This window comes from Urocitellus parryii, chromosome 4 (genome assembly GCF_045843805.1).
Source record: "Urocitellus parryii isolate mUroPar1 chromosome 4, mUroPar1.hap1, whole genome shotgun sequence".
Classification (NCBI taxonomy): domain Eukaryota; kingdom Metazoa; phylum Chordata; class Mammalia; order Rodentia; family Sciuridae; genus Urocitellus; species Urocitellus parryii.
In genome coordinates this window covers 91,400,804-91,415,305 of record NC_135534.1, presented here as the reverse complement: position 1 = coordinate 91,415,305, position 14,502 = coordinate 91,400,804, and the positions used below count along the sequence as shown (strand labels likewise).

The 14,502-nt window shown below is 31.6% G+C and overlaps 1 protein-coding gene across 2 annotated transcripts in view; it reads right to left on the bottom strand.

The window, feature by feature from the left end:
• The window catches only part of Dync2h1 (dynein cytoplasmic 2 heavy chain 1), a 334,173-nt gene that overhangs the window by 267,186 nt on the left and 52,485 nt on the right, over positions 1–14,502 (bottom strand). For both annotated transcript variants that reach the window (XM_026392460.2, XM_026392459.2), the window contains exons 31-38: positions 13,457–13,607; positions 10,513–10,718; positions 9,315–9,497; positions 8,438–8,620; positions 5,783–6,006; positions 4,935–5,050; positions 1,913–2,112; positions 854–1,118 (exon numbers count right to left, since the gene is read on the bottom strand). In XM_026392460.2, coding sequence (XP_026248245.2) covers positions 854–1,118; positions 1,913–2,112; positions 4,935–5,050; positions 5,783–6,006; positions 8,438–8,620; positions 9,315–9,497; positions 10,513–10,718; positions 13,457–13,607 — 1,528 coding nt within the window. The remainder of the gene's footprint in view (positions 1–853; positions 1,119–1,912; positions 2,113–4,934; positions 5,051–5,782; positions 6,007–8,437; positions 8,621–9,314; positions 9,498–10,512; positions 10,719–13,456; positions 13,608–14,502) is intronic.

The window sequence follows — 14,502 nt, the reverse complement described above, 5'->3', positions numbered from 1 at the left end:
TCTGATTCTACCAAAAAATATTTTTATAAAGCCAACTCAAAAAACTTCAGACGAAGCCAGGTGCAGAGGCACATACCTGTAATCCTAGCAGTTGGAGAGGCTGAGGCAATAGGATTTCAAGTTCAAAGCCAGCCTCAGTAAGCAATTCAGTAAGATCCTGTCTCTAGTAAAATATAAAACAGGGCTGGGGATGTGGCTCAGGGGTTGAGTGCCCCTGAGTTAAATCCCTGGTACCACCCCCAAAAAAAATTCAGATAAGAAAAGTCAACTGTTACATTTTCAAAATGATTCAAAGCAATGTATTCAAACTAACAATTAATAGTGTTAATAAATTCAATTAAATTATGAGGTATTATGATATCAATTCAGAAATCAAATATTTTGCTGGGCACGGTTTCACAGGTTTGTAATCCCAGCAGCTCAGGAGGCTGAGTCAGGAGGATGGAAAGTTCAAAGCTACTCTCAGCAACAGCAAGGTGCTTAGCAACTCAGTGAGACCCTGTCTCTAAATAAAATACAAAATAGGGCTAGGGATGTGGCTTAGTGGTTGAGTGTCCCTGAGCTCAATCCCCCATACCAAAAAAAAAAAAGAAAGAAAGAAATCAATCAAAGATTTTTATATTTATTCAGTAAATTAGTTTACAATTTATATAAGTTACTCTGAATTTTTATTTTATTAAAAGTTGTTACAGAGTATAAGTCAAAATGTTTTAGTAAAATATCAAATGCACATTTTATAAGGTAGTTTATGGCTATGTGTAAGGCCTAAATTATAAGGATAGCATTACAGACAGACTCTATCATTTTCTACAACTTACTAACTAAAGCAATGAATTACACAGTAGAGACTAACCTTGTGGTTCCCGAACTACTTGGCGAGCACTATTTGTCAAAACACCGTCAGACCATTCTCTTGTATCCATGTCAATATGGCCTAATAATTGATGTCTAGGCATAGCTTTGGGATTCATCGTATATTGTTTTACTGTTTTGCCAATTTTACAAAGTGCTGCCCTTAACATTCGCCAAAGGGTTGATTTGCCAGCACCACTTGGACCAACAATAACGACTCCCATTCTCTGGCGTAACTGTTCATATAATTCTAACGCTTTCTTGATCTAGTAGAAAAGAAATGTATTCATATGTTATTTATAATATTCAATTATATTCAGTTCTGCTTTCATTCTATATAGATGTTCTATTCCAAACATGTAAATTAAGCTTTTGATCTCTTTAATACAAGACAAAATCTTAAATAAAACAATATCTAAATAAATCTTAATATTTTTACACTGTGACTTTTAAATTCAATATTTGTTTAAAAGAAACAGGATGCTTTGAGGTTTTTTTTCTTTTACAATATGGCCATTACTTTCTTTACTCATTCATTCATTCAAATACAGTATGTTCATTATTTTATTCACTCATTCATTCATTTATATCCTACCTTTCTCCAAAAACAAAATGTGAGGGGAAAGTGTTCATTTGCACTAAAGAGACGGACTGAGAAGAAGCTCTCTTAGGAAACTATCAAAGTGAAACTAGATCATATACAATTAATTATCTAAAACACATATGATGGATTATATGCCAGATACTAGGATGGGCAACAGGAATAAAATGGTAAGCAAAATTATACATGGATTCTATATTCCATGAAGATTACTTACTATCTGATGGGGGATAATCAATATTAATCAAATACACAATTAAATAGTAAATAGGTATATATAATAAAAATAATGAAAGCACATAGTAAAAAGACTTATCAGGACTTCAAAATCAGGTTTCCCTGAGGCAAGTGATGTTAAGGTTGAAAGATGAAAGATAAGTTGGAAGACGTATGATAAGAATAGTAAATAAGGGTCTAAGAAAAGCTATTAATATATTATAAAATATTCTTGACAGTTACCTGATTCTGTATGATTTCATAATTGGCCTCTTCAAAGACTTGCTGTAATGCAGCACTTAGTTCATCATATTCTACTTCTTTAAAGTCAATCCCAGGAAAGACATCTTTAATCAGTGCATCAAACCGGATACAATCAGCAAACGTAAACTTTGACATTGTATTAAGCCTCAATGCTTGTACCACAATATGACTTTCATTAGCTAGAAAAAAAGTTTTATTTTAAAATAAGATGCTATCAATTTAATGACTACAAAAATTTTTTTCTATATTCTTGATATACATTACTAGTCATTAAATATATATTACATCATGTGAACTTATAAGCTTAGCTAAACTTTCCATTTTTTGACTAATGAAAAATAAGTGTCACTAAACAAAGTTATGAAATTCTTTTCATAGATTCTCCAGACTTTAATAATAAAAATCATTATCACTTATACTTGTATATTTTACTTTTATGATCTTTATAACAACTCCATAAAGTAGGTATGAAAGTTATTATTATTCCAGGTATACATATGAGACATTAAGTACGTAAAAGTTTAAATGTTTTGCCTGAGAAGGCATAGCAGTACTACAGGTGGGATTCAAATCCAGGTAAAGTAATTCTAGATTCAAGTATCTCTCCAAATATACCAATACTGACTCCCAGAGTTTATGTCCTAAAACTAAAAAATAACAAATTGAAAAGCAATCTTTGATAAGCCTTGCTCAAAATTGATTCACATGGGAGACCAAGGCAGGAAGATCACAAGTCCAAGACCAACCATCCTGGTAACTTGGCAAAACCTTGTCTCAGAATTTTAAAATAGGGGGCTGGGGTTGTGGCTCAGTGGTAGAGCACTCGCCTCACACGTGAGAGACCCTGGGATCGATCCTCAGCACCACATAGAAATAAACAAAATAAAGATATCGTCTCCACGTATAACTAAAAGAATATATTTTTTTTAAATCTTAAAATAGCGATGGTTGGGGGTGTTGCTCAGTGGTAGAGTACTTGCCTAGCAGCACAAGACCCTGGGTATAATCCCCAGCACCAAAAAAAAAAAAAAAAAAAAAAAGTAGAAAGAAAGAAATTTGTTAAGGACTAGCTATAGCTCTTGAGCAAATCACTAAATGTGAATCTCAGATTTCTTCTTATATTTACCACCAGGGAAATAATATCGTCTATTATAGCAAACAATTCAAAAATTAAATGACTCAACATAATAAAAATTTCTAATTTCTGATTTTAAAAAATGGCTCACAAACCCATTCTTAGGCCAAAGGCAAAGTAGTATCATTGCCAGATTTCTATTTTTAAGGATACGATTGATAACATATATATATATATATATATACATAAAAAAGGCAAGAACAGAATTCATATGCCATCTTTATTTTTTATTCTAATTTGTCATATATGATATCAGAATGCATTACAATTCATATTAGACATATATAGAGCACAATTTTTCATATTTCTGATTGTATACAAAGTATATTCACACCATGCGTGTCTTCATACATCTACTTAGGTAATGATGTCCATCTCATTCCATCATCGTTATTTACTATATTTCTTAAAAATAATCAGAGAGGGATGGGGTTGTGGCTCAGCCTTGAGTGCTTGTCCGGCATGTGTGAAGCACTGGGTTTGATCCTCAGCACCACATAAAAAATGAATAAGTAAAATAAAAATATTGTGTTCATTCATACTAAAAATATTTTTTAAGAAACTCACCAGAGATAGAGGAATGGAAAATATTTATTTAACCACTTCATAAGATAGCTATATCTACCCTTGAATATGTCAATCCAATAGAAGCTAAATTCAATTCCCTTGGTAAGATATGTATTTTGATCATTTAAATTCCAAATAAGTAATTTTATGTAGTCCTCTCTGCTATTTTCACAGTGTCTTAGTTTTAAACAATCTGAAGAAACTGAAAGTTCAATATTCCCATGAAGGCATACATCCATGGATGATGAAATCATTTATTTTATGAGTGGAAAATCATTTATTCTATATGAGCAAAAATAATATAAGCATACATGAGTCCATACAAATTAAAATAAATAATTTAACAAAAATGTAAATGAGGAAAATCTTTAGAGAAGAATTTCAAATAATATAAATAGATGCTCCTCTATAGAGTGGAGCATTTTCATTTTGAGAGTGAGCTAGTTTTTTTAATATGCTTACAAAGCATAAAGTAGAAAACAAGGAAAATAATAACTTCACAATGGAAAAACCTGGCAAACACTACCTCAGTCAAGTGATGAAAGATAACCTCACCAGTGATGTCACGTGGTGATCATGTACCCTCGGATACAATGTGATGAATACAGCACTTCACCATCACCATACTCTTTCCCAAATTTCATAACCCAATTTAACCAGGGTATACTATATTTGAAAGAAAAGACCTCCATGTGTTTTAAACTTTTCATTCTTGTTAAGATTAGACAACTGCTCAGGCTGTACTCCACATCTTCTTAATAAGGAACTTTGGGAGTGGGGTCCAACAGTCTGTATTTTAACAAGCCACCAGTGATTCTAATAAACATTTAAGTTTGAGACCAAGTGAATTAAGCTATTCCTTTACATATTACAACTATTTAATATTCCATGTACATTTAAAAGGTATTATATAAGGGGTTGGGAATATAGCTCAGTGGTAGAATGCATGCCTTTCATGAGACCCTGGGTTCAATGCCCAAGCATCCTCCCCCAAAAGTTATTATAGGACATCTGATTAAAAATTAGAAAAAAAATCAGAACTTCAGTTAAAAAACAATATCATAAAATAGGTTCATTACTTGTGATAAATGTAACAAAGTAATATGGATTATAACAAGAGGTGAAAACAGGAGGTAAGGTATACAGACATCATCTATACTAATCTATAACTTTTCTGCAAATATTAAACTATTCTAAATTAACCTTATTTTAAAAAATAAATCATTATAATTGGAAAACTATTCTAAATTAACATTATTTTAAAAAATAAATTATTATAATTGGAACAATTGATCATACCATCCTGTTTAGTGCCATTTTTCTTTAATTGTCTAAGAAGATTTCCACTTCCTCGAAGAACCGTCTTCAAAGCTCTCAACCCCCAATCATAATGTTGCTGAGGTGTCAAAAGTTCCCTGAAGTAAAGACATGGAAATCCTGAAGCTTCAAATAGCTATAAGAAATTATTTTTTCATCACAGCCAAAGAAATCCAAAGCATAACTACTAACAAATAGAAATAAATACTAATGTTCCACTAATTTATGTAAGAAGTCACAAAAAAAGATCACTCAAGTAAGCTACTGAATAAAGACAAATGGTGCTCACGGATCAGAATAAACCTTTCCTGAACTAGTTAATTATCTTAATTAAGATACTGACAGTTACCTCTTATTTTTTTCCTAAAGTCTTTGATCAACGTATCTTGCTCTCCATGTCTGATATTACTTTGTTCCCCACAATCTCTTAAATAAAATTTTAGGCTGCCCACTCCCCACAAAGTCAAGATGTGGGCACTACTAGAAATAAGATAAAAGGAAAATTGGGAAAGTTTTCCTCCAAAGAACAGTAATTTTTCAGTTGTAAGCTAGTAAATTAATTAATTCATTAAGAATCTTTTAGTTGGAACACTACAATATAAATATTTTGAAGAAAAAATCAAATTAGTAGTATTTAAGAAAAATAAGTAGTGTTGAACCAGATGTTTTTATGGTTCAAATAAAAGCTTTCATATAAACACCTCAAATACATAAATTTATCAATATAAAAATCACTAAAGTTAAACTGGAAAATGTGAAAATGATCACTAGTAACTATAACCAATCTTTTGAAGGCAAAATATAAACATATTTAAAACAAGAAAACTCACCTAGATAAGTTGAAAATAGCTACCAATTTTCTGCCCAATACTTTAGCATCTTTAAAGCCTTCTGAATACAGAATAACTTCTGCAATAAGATCATTGTCTGGACGAGACATAGCCACTGGCCTAAAAAGCTGTTTAAGATTATCAGGCAGTTTTTGTCTTCCTCCATAACCTTTTCCAGCAGGATTCATAGTGATAAAAATCCCAGAATTAGAATTTATTTCTACCTGAAATATCAGAATAGCAGAATCAAACTTTTGAAATTATATATATCGCCAAAGGAAATTTTAATGTGACAAATTTCTACATAGACTTACATCTTAGCAAAAAGTAACCTCCAATGTGCTAATCCATCTCCTTACTAAACATATAATAAACTGCATAGGAATATACTGCTTTACAGAGGATCTTCATAATAAGTATTTTGAGACTGAAAAGTTTAAGATTTGAAGGTCTGTTCACTCATTCAACATAGGTTTAATTAATGTCTTCTTTGTGCTAGGCAGTTTAATAAATGCACAGAGACAACTCAGAACTAAAGTCCATAACATTTTATGCCCTTGAAGCATAGATATACCCTAATAAGGAGGTGACAGTGAAATAAATGTCATGACAGGAAAAAGTCAAATAGTATAAGAAACCTTGTGGAAGCATCATCAACGTGGCATTACGAAGCGAAGCTAAACTACGAAGTATAAACAACAAAGGGGCAATTATTAAGTAGAAACACCTACAGTAGTGAAACTAAGAAATATGGCCATAAAGGAAACAAAAGAGGCAGAAAGGAACTGAATAGGCACTTCACAGAAGAAGTATGAATAGTCAAAACATATATTAAAAAATGTTCAACATCTCTAGCAAGTAGAGAAAAACAAATTAAAACTACACTGAGATTCCATCTCACTCCAGTCAGAATGGCAATTATCAAGAATACAAATAACAGTAACGTTGGCAAGGACGTGGGAAAAAATGGTCCACTCATACATTGCTGGTGAGAGTTTGAATTATTGGTACAACCACTATGGAAAGCATATGGAGAGTCCTCAGAAAACCATTTGACCCAGTTTTCCCACTCCTCAGTATGTACCCAAAGGATTTAAAATTAACATTCTAGAGTACTGCAGCCACATCAATGTTTATAGCAGCTCAATTCACAATAGCTAATCTATGGAACCAACCTAGGTGCCCTTCAACAGGTGAATGGATAGAGAAAATATGGTATATACTCACAATGGAGATTACTAAGCCATAAAGAAGAATAACTTTATGACTTTTGCTGATAAATGGATGGAACTGGAGACTAGAATGCTAAGTGAAATAAGTCAGTCCCTAAAAACCAAAGGTCTAATGCTGTCTCCGACATGTGTATGATAACACACAATAAGGGGGAAGGAGGGAAGAATAGAAGTTCATTAGATTAGACAAAGGAGAATGCAGGGAAGGGAGGGGAAATGGGAATAGGAAAGACAGTAGAATGAAACAGACATAACTTTCCTATGTTCGTATGTGAATACAACACCAGTGAAACTCCACATCATGTACAACCACAAGAATAGGATCCTAATTAGAATCCTTATTATACATGCATGTATAATATTTCAAACTACACTCTACTCTCATACATATATCTAGAAAGTAAGCAAACAAGCAAGTAAGCAGGGATTGAAAGAGAAAACTAATTAAACTAAAATATGTTTATGTTTTAATTATTATTGAGGGGGAAAGATGTGATTATGTTTAAAAGCCAATAAGGAATCAGTAGAAGTGGGAAGGATGAAACTCTAACACAGAATGTAAGAGAAGTCCCTAGAAAACAGATTCCAAAGCACAGGTGGAAAAATTAGTACTGTTTGGAAGAAAAGACAATTTTTTTCTTTGAAAGAGAAAAAATGGGAAAAAATAATAATAAAATGTGAAATAAAGTAAATTTTGATAATAGGGAGGTAATATTTCTTTGTCACTATTCATATAAATAATATTAATATAAAACAGGTCTTACAGATAAATTTGTATTATGAAAATGTTATTATGGATAATAGCATATTTCACATTTCTTATAACTTTTGGTATGTTCAGCATTACATAATATACAGAAGATGTTTACATTTTCTACATTCTAATGATATGAATGTATAAGTCCTATGGGAATAAATAAGGAGCAGAATAGCTATGTGCTTATTATTTTAATACTTATATGAAACAGTGATTTGAAATGTGTGCCTCCAAATTAGACAGACCTGGATTTAAGTCCCAGTTCCACTACTTTTACTGTCAAATCTTCATCCATGGAGTGGAAAAATAATAATAATAATAATAATAATAATAGTATTACCTCAAAGGATTGTAGTATTAAATAAGATAATTCATTAAAGAACTATGCACAGCGCTAACACCAATAATAGTATATAATATAGAATGTAATAATATAAACACTATTATAACTGACTTATTCCACATTGAAAGTTTAAAGATGAATGGTAAAAGTGGAACCAAAAAAGGGTAAGAAACCTCTGAGACATTTCATAGATAAAAAGGCTTATCACATTGGTCACAGATTAGACTCAGGGGTATCAGGGGATTAAAAATAAAGATAGAATAAAGCCTAAGTATGAGGAAGGACAATCTTATAAAAAATTTTAATTCTTCCATGTTTTTTACCTCTTTGCCAAGTAGTTCACATACAGTTCTATGATTCTTCAAAGCATCTTGAATTGTCTGGATTTGCATAGATACAGCTGATAGCACAGATTCTTCAAGTCTGTTGAATTCATCAAAACATCCCCAGGCCCCACATTTCACCAAACCAACAAATATCCGCCCCATTGATTTCACATCTATGCCCTTAAAAAATAAAAATAATATTCATTTAAAAATAATTAAAATCTCTCACAGTAATTTAATATTTCATGTCATATATTGATAAAGTGATCATTTCAAATATCTATGCCTATTCTTTTAAAAAACGAGTCAAGTAGCTCCTCTTTCAAAACTCAGTGTGGGATCAAGGAATAAACAAACAATACACATGGAAATGATCTGAAAATACACAAAACTGAACAAATAAAATATTTTGTTATTTTAGTTGAAATATAAATCTCACATAAAATATTTTGGAGAATATTGGCCAAATGATATTGTTATATTGTGTGCATGCAACAACAAACCCCACCATATGTACAACTAAAATGCATCAATAAAAATATCAAAAAATAAAAGATTATTTAAAAAAAGAAAAAATATTTTGGACATAGTAACTAAAGAGGAATTTAAGATTTTTCTTCTATCCAGTATTCTCCTTACTAGAATTCATTTTCTACAATGTGACATTTGTTCTGTGTTAAAAATTACTTCTTCACAATAACTTTCCATGGTAAAGTTTTGGGACAATACTATGGGCAACCTCTCTCTATTTTACTTTTCAATTAAAACATTCTGTCTATATGTAATTTAAAATAGAGTATTAAATATATAAGTACATGACAACTAATCCAAACATGTTTAACATATTACATAGTTTAATAATTATTTATTCTACCTCATCACAATTAAAAACTAAAACTTGTCTTCCAAGAAGTCCACCTAAAGCCTTTACTGATTCAGTTTTTCCAGTTCCAGCTGGTCCATAAGGATTTCCTCCAAGTCCCATCTTCATGGCTTGTGTGAGTGTTAGGTAGCACTTATCTGTCAATGGAGTATAAACCAGCTTGGGAGCATTACCCTATAAAAGAGAAACACAATGTTGAAATATTGGTGTTCTAGTCAACATTTATAAATATTTACTACTTGGGAGATTTTGAAGTATATTATTAATTTTTTAAAATTGCTTATGAAACTAATAATTTGAAGATATCAAATAATTCCCAAAATTTCTACTAAACTGTAGAGAAATAGATTATAATGCTAGCTGTTCAACATACATTTGGGTCTCAACATACATTTCCTTTTTGAAAGAGGCATACACTTATTAAAAAATGTGTTGAATATATTCTGATGAGTTATTCATTATGATAGAAAAAGGGCAGAAGGAATACAGCTGGATTTTTCTTAAAATAAATGTGAACTAGGTTTTTTGTTTAAAAATTGTGTTACCTTAGAAACTGAAAACATTTAGTAAAAATTCTGGCATGTTTACAATGGCACTAATTTTGGCATTGTATAAAGGAGCACAAACTAATACCTTCTATTGACGCTGACTATATCCAATGCTCTTTTTATTTAGTTGTAGTTGAACATAATATCTTTATTTTATTTACTTACTTTTATATGGTGCTAATGATCAAACCCAGGGCCTTGCATGTGCTAGGAGAGCGCTCTACTGCTGAACCACCATCCCAGCCCCACAATCCCAGCTACCAAAGCTCCTTAATGATATATTTCAAATTCTATATAAATGTCACTCAATAAAAAGTATATTTTAGAGAATTTAGTAAAACACTGACAATATTACAGTTTTATTACAAATAGAATAATTTGGTTTTTACATAAAACTTATTAAAATTCTGATGAAAAAGAAAGAAAATAATACAAAAATACTATCAGGCTGGAGATGCAGCTCATTGGTAGAGCACTTCCAAGCATGTGTGAAATCCAGGGTTTAAGGCCCAACACACACACAAAAAAAAAAAAACCTGAAAAGTTACTAATGAATAAAAAACCTTACTTTCTTCTAATAGCAAACTTCCTTTAAATAATTTCTAACTAGAAAACTAAAACATTTCTGCCAGAAGTCATACCTGATACTCATAAGTATACTGAAGTTCAGAATCCACCATTTGAACATAACATGTGTGATCACTTTTCATATAGAATCTAACTTGTTTCTTCCAAGCCCAGTCTTCAGTTGTATGAACTTGTACCTGGTTTAATTGCTTCACCACATCAATATTATGAATAATGTCAAGAATTAGGGCTTTAAGTTTCAGTTCCAGAATGCCTGATTCTGAACACAAATAAATATAATAGAAAAATATCTTAGCCTGTGACTTATGTACTTTATGATTATGTATACAGATGATTTCTGAATGAATTTAAGTGGTAATTTTATAAGATATACGAATCAAACTGTTTTTGCAAGCCAAAAAAAATGTTGCCAAGAAATAATAAATTTGCCTTATGCATAAAAATTCAATAAGAAGTCCTGATTCCCTACAAAAGGGAGCAAGCATACTTGACTTTGTTTTTCATCTAAATATAGATAAGAAACCTGTACAATATGCATTAAACTCCTATTTAGCACTCAAAAAGGTGAAGAGTAGCAGGCAAACTGAGGAAGCAGACCAAAATGAGAAATACCACCAAACCAGTGGCAAATTTGCCTTTTTTTTTTTTAATCCTTTGTTATTCCTAGTCCTGTACCCAATGTAGTCAGAAATTCAGACTGGTATAAAAGACAGCTCCAGGAGGAGGCCTCTAGCTCAGGTTTGAGAAGAAGGAAAGGTGTCCTGGTATCTACAGCCTGACAACTGGGACCCAGAAATATCTAAAACTCTGAGAGAAGTTTTAAAAATCAGAGGAACCATGATCCCAAGATAGTAAAGCAAATCCTAATTGCTTTTTCTTTCTGTTCTCCCATCAACTGAATCAGTATATGAACACCGTCACAAAAAGTATGCAAGATGGGCTGGGGTTGTGGCTCAGTGGTAGAGCACTCAACTAGCATGTGTGAGGCCCTGGGTTCGATCTGCAGCACCACATAAAAATAAATAAATAAAGATATTGTGTTCAACTAAAAAATAAATATTAAAAAAAAGAATTTTAAAAAAAAGTATGCAAGACAATAAGCTCCATAAAACCCCAACTTTCTGGCCAAAGGACCATAAGGGAAACAGAAGAGAACCAGAAAATACCAGGAAGATCATGGAAAAGATTGAAAAAATTATCCCATAAACTTGTTTATCAGTTCCAAATTGTTCATGAATAAAACACATTATAATAATAAACCAAAGACTTAAAGAACTGGCCACTATATGGCACACATGTAGTACGTATTCAAATAGTATTACAAAGATATAAAAATGGAAACTGACATTTGAAATATAACCCACAGAACTTGCCACCTGAACCCAATAGGGTCAGTTGCTAAAAAAACAAAAAAAGTCTCTTATGTTCTCTCATAAAAATATATCAAAATGTCCATGATATAATTCAAAATTATTCAACATGCAAAAAATCAAGAAAACCTGAATCTATATAAGAAAGGATAATTAACAGGCACCAGTACTGAGATGACACAGATATTGGAATAATCTGTAAAAGACTTTTAAACCACTATTATAAAATTGCTCTAAGAAGTAAATAACTAAACATTCAAAAATAAAGAAGTAAACATCTTGAAACAAATGAAAAACAAAGCCTCTAAGACCTGTGGAACAATACCATAAGGTCTAATATTGATGCCATAATAAATTCAGACAGATAAAAAAAGTATATGATAAAAAATATATTCTTTGATGTAATAATAGCTGAAGGCTTTTCAAATTTTTTGTTAAAAACACAAACCTACAGATTCAAGTTCAGAGAACCCCAGATAGGATAAATGAAAAGCAAATATGTCCAGACATATCATAATCAAATAACTGAAAACTAAAGAAAAAGACTGTCAGACTGGGGATATGGCTCAGTGGTAAAAGCGCTTGCCTAGCACAGTTCAATCTCCAGCACCACAAAAAAAAAAGAAAAAAAGAAAAAAGAAAAAGATTGTCTTGAATGATATCAGAAAAAAAAAATAACACCTTATCTATAGAATAATAATTGAAATATATTTGTAGATTCCTCATCAGAAAACATGAAGGTCAGAAGAAAATGGAACATTTTTTTCCTTTTTTTTTTTTTTTTGGTGCTGGGTAATGAACCCAAGGGCACTTTACCACTGAGGTATATTCCCAGCCTTTTTACTTTGTTTTATTTTATTTTTCATTTTGAGACAAGGTCTCACTAAATTGCTGAAGGTCTTGCTAAGTTACTGAGACTGGCCTTGAACTTGTGCTCCTCCTTCCTCAGACCCCCCAGTCCTTAGGATTAGAGGCCTGTACCAGCACCTCACTGCAGAATAACAGTTTAAAACGCTGAAAATAAAGAACAATCCATCCACAATAACCAGTTAAATAAAACTATATGAATAAAGGTGAAAAAAGACATTCTCAGATGAAGGAAATCTATGTGAATTCACACCCAGAAAACCCAGTCTAAAAGAAACATTAAAGGAAGAGAAGTTGTTTAGACAGAAGGAAAATGATGCTGAAGGAAACCTTGAATAGCAGGAATGAAGGAAGAGCATCTGAAATGGTGAACATCTAGGTACATAAAGTAAATTACTCTTTTCCTCCTAAATCTTAAAATATGCTTGAGTGTTAAAAGCTAAAATTAAAAGGCAATCTCGTGGAGTTTTCAGTGTATGTACATGTAATATTAAGACAACTACAACATAAAAATAGGAGATAAATCCATGTAGGGTAAAGTTTCTACATTCCATTTAAAGTAGTACATTATTGATATTAAGTACAATATAAAAAATTAAGTACACATATACTTCATAGAGTAGAAACCAAAATGGATAGATGAATGAATAGATGCACAATCAAAAACACAATGAGTAAAGAGAAAATTAAAAATCTGTTTAAAAAAAAAAAAATCCAGATAGCCCAAAAGCAGGCAGAAAAGGAAACATTTTTCCCATACCAGTATTCCCTGGATCCTCAGAACTTGTATCAATGTTGGTATAATGCTCTAATTTATTCACCAGTTGTGTCTCAATTTGATGAAGAGTGTGGTCTTTGATAGCATTTTCTATATCTTCAGTGAACTTAATCTGCTCTGCCAAGCATAATATCTGTTGAATAAAAAGAAAAAATATTTTTAAAAGGTGAATTTACTTAGAAAAATTTTATAATTTAGGAATGACACCATTTTTCAAATTACCAACTGTATATCATATAGCTCTATCTGAATGTCACATTGGCACCTCAAATATTAACAGAGCATTGTGTGATGCAGCCAAGCCTATTATGAATGGATAAAGAAAATGTGGTATATATACACAATGGAGTTTTATTTAGCCATAAAGAAAAATGAAATTATATCATTTGCAAGAAAATGGATGGAACATGAGACTGTTATGTTAAGCAAAAAAAGTCAAACCCAGAAGGTCAAGAATTGTATATTTTCTCTCATATGTGGAAGCTACAAAGGAAAAAGGTGGGGTGAGGAGAGGCATCTCATGAAAAATCAAAGGAAGATCAGTAGAACAGAGGAAAGGGAACAAGGAGTAGGAAAAGTAGAGAGGGGGGGAAGTGCAGGGTAGTCACTGTAGCCAAATTATATTGTAATATTGTGTGCGTGTGTGAATATCTAGTGTGTACAATATAAGGCACCAATAAACAAAATTTGGGGAAAAAATAGAGCTCTTCATTGTGACAGATAATGAACGATTTACATTTTTAAAAATTCATTTCTACCTCACTGCTCAAGTGCCTAGAGGTAATTTTCAGGCTTAAAAGTCTGCAACATTTTTTAGCCTGTCTTCCAATATATCTCCTAAAATAATTACCATTTCCCTAACCCAATGCTTGTTTTTCAGGATTTTTTCTATTTTGTCTAAGTCAAAATATATTATATTTTATGCTAAGTCAATTTAAATCCTGCCCTATTGACAGAGTATGAGAAAGCATTACCGGAAATAATAGAGCAATGGCACTAATTGTTCATTGACAATTACTTTTAGTATT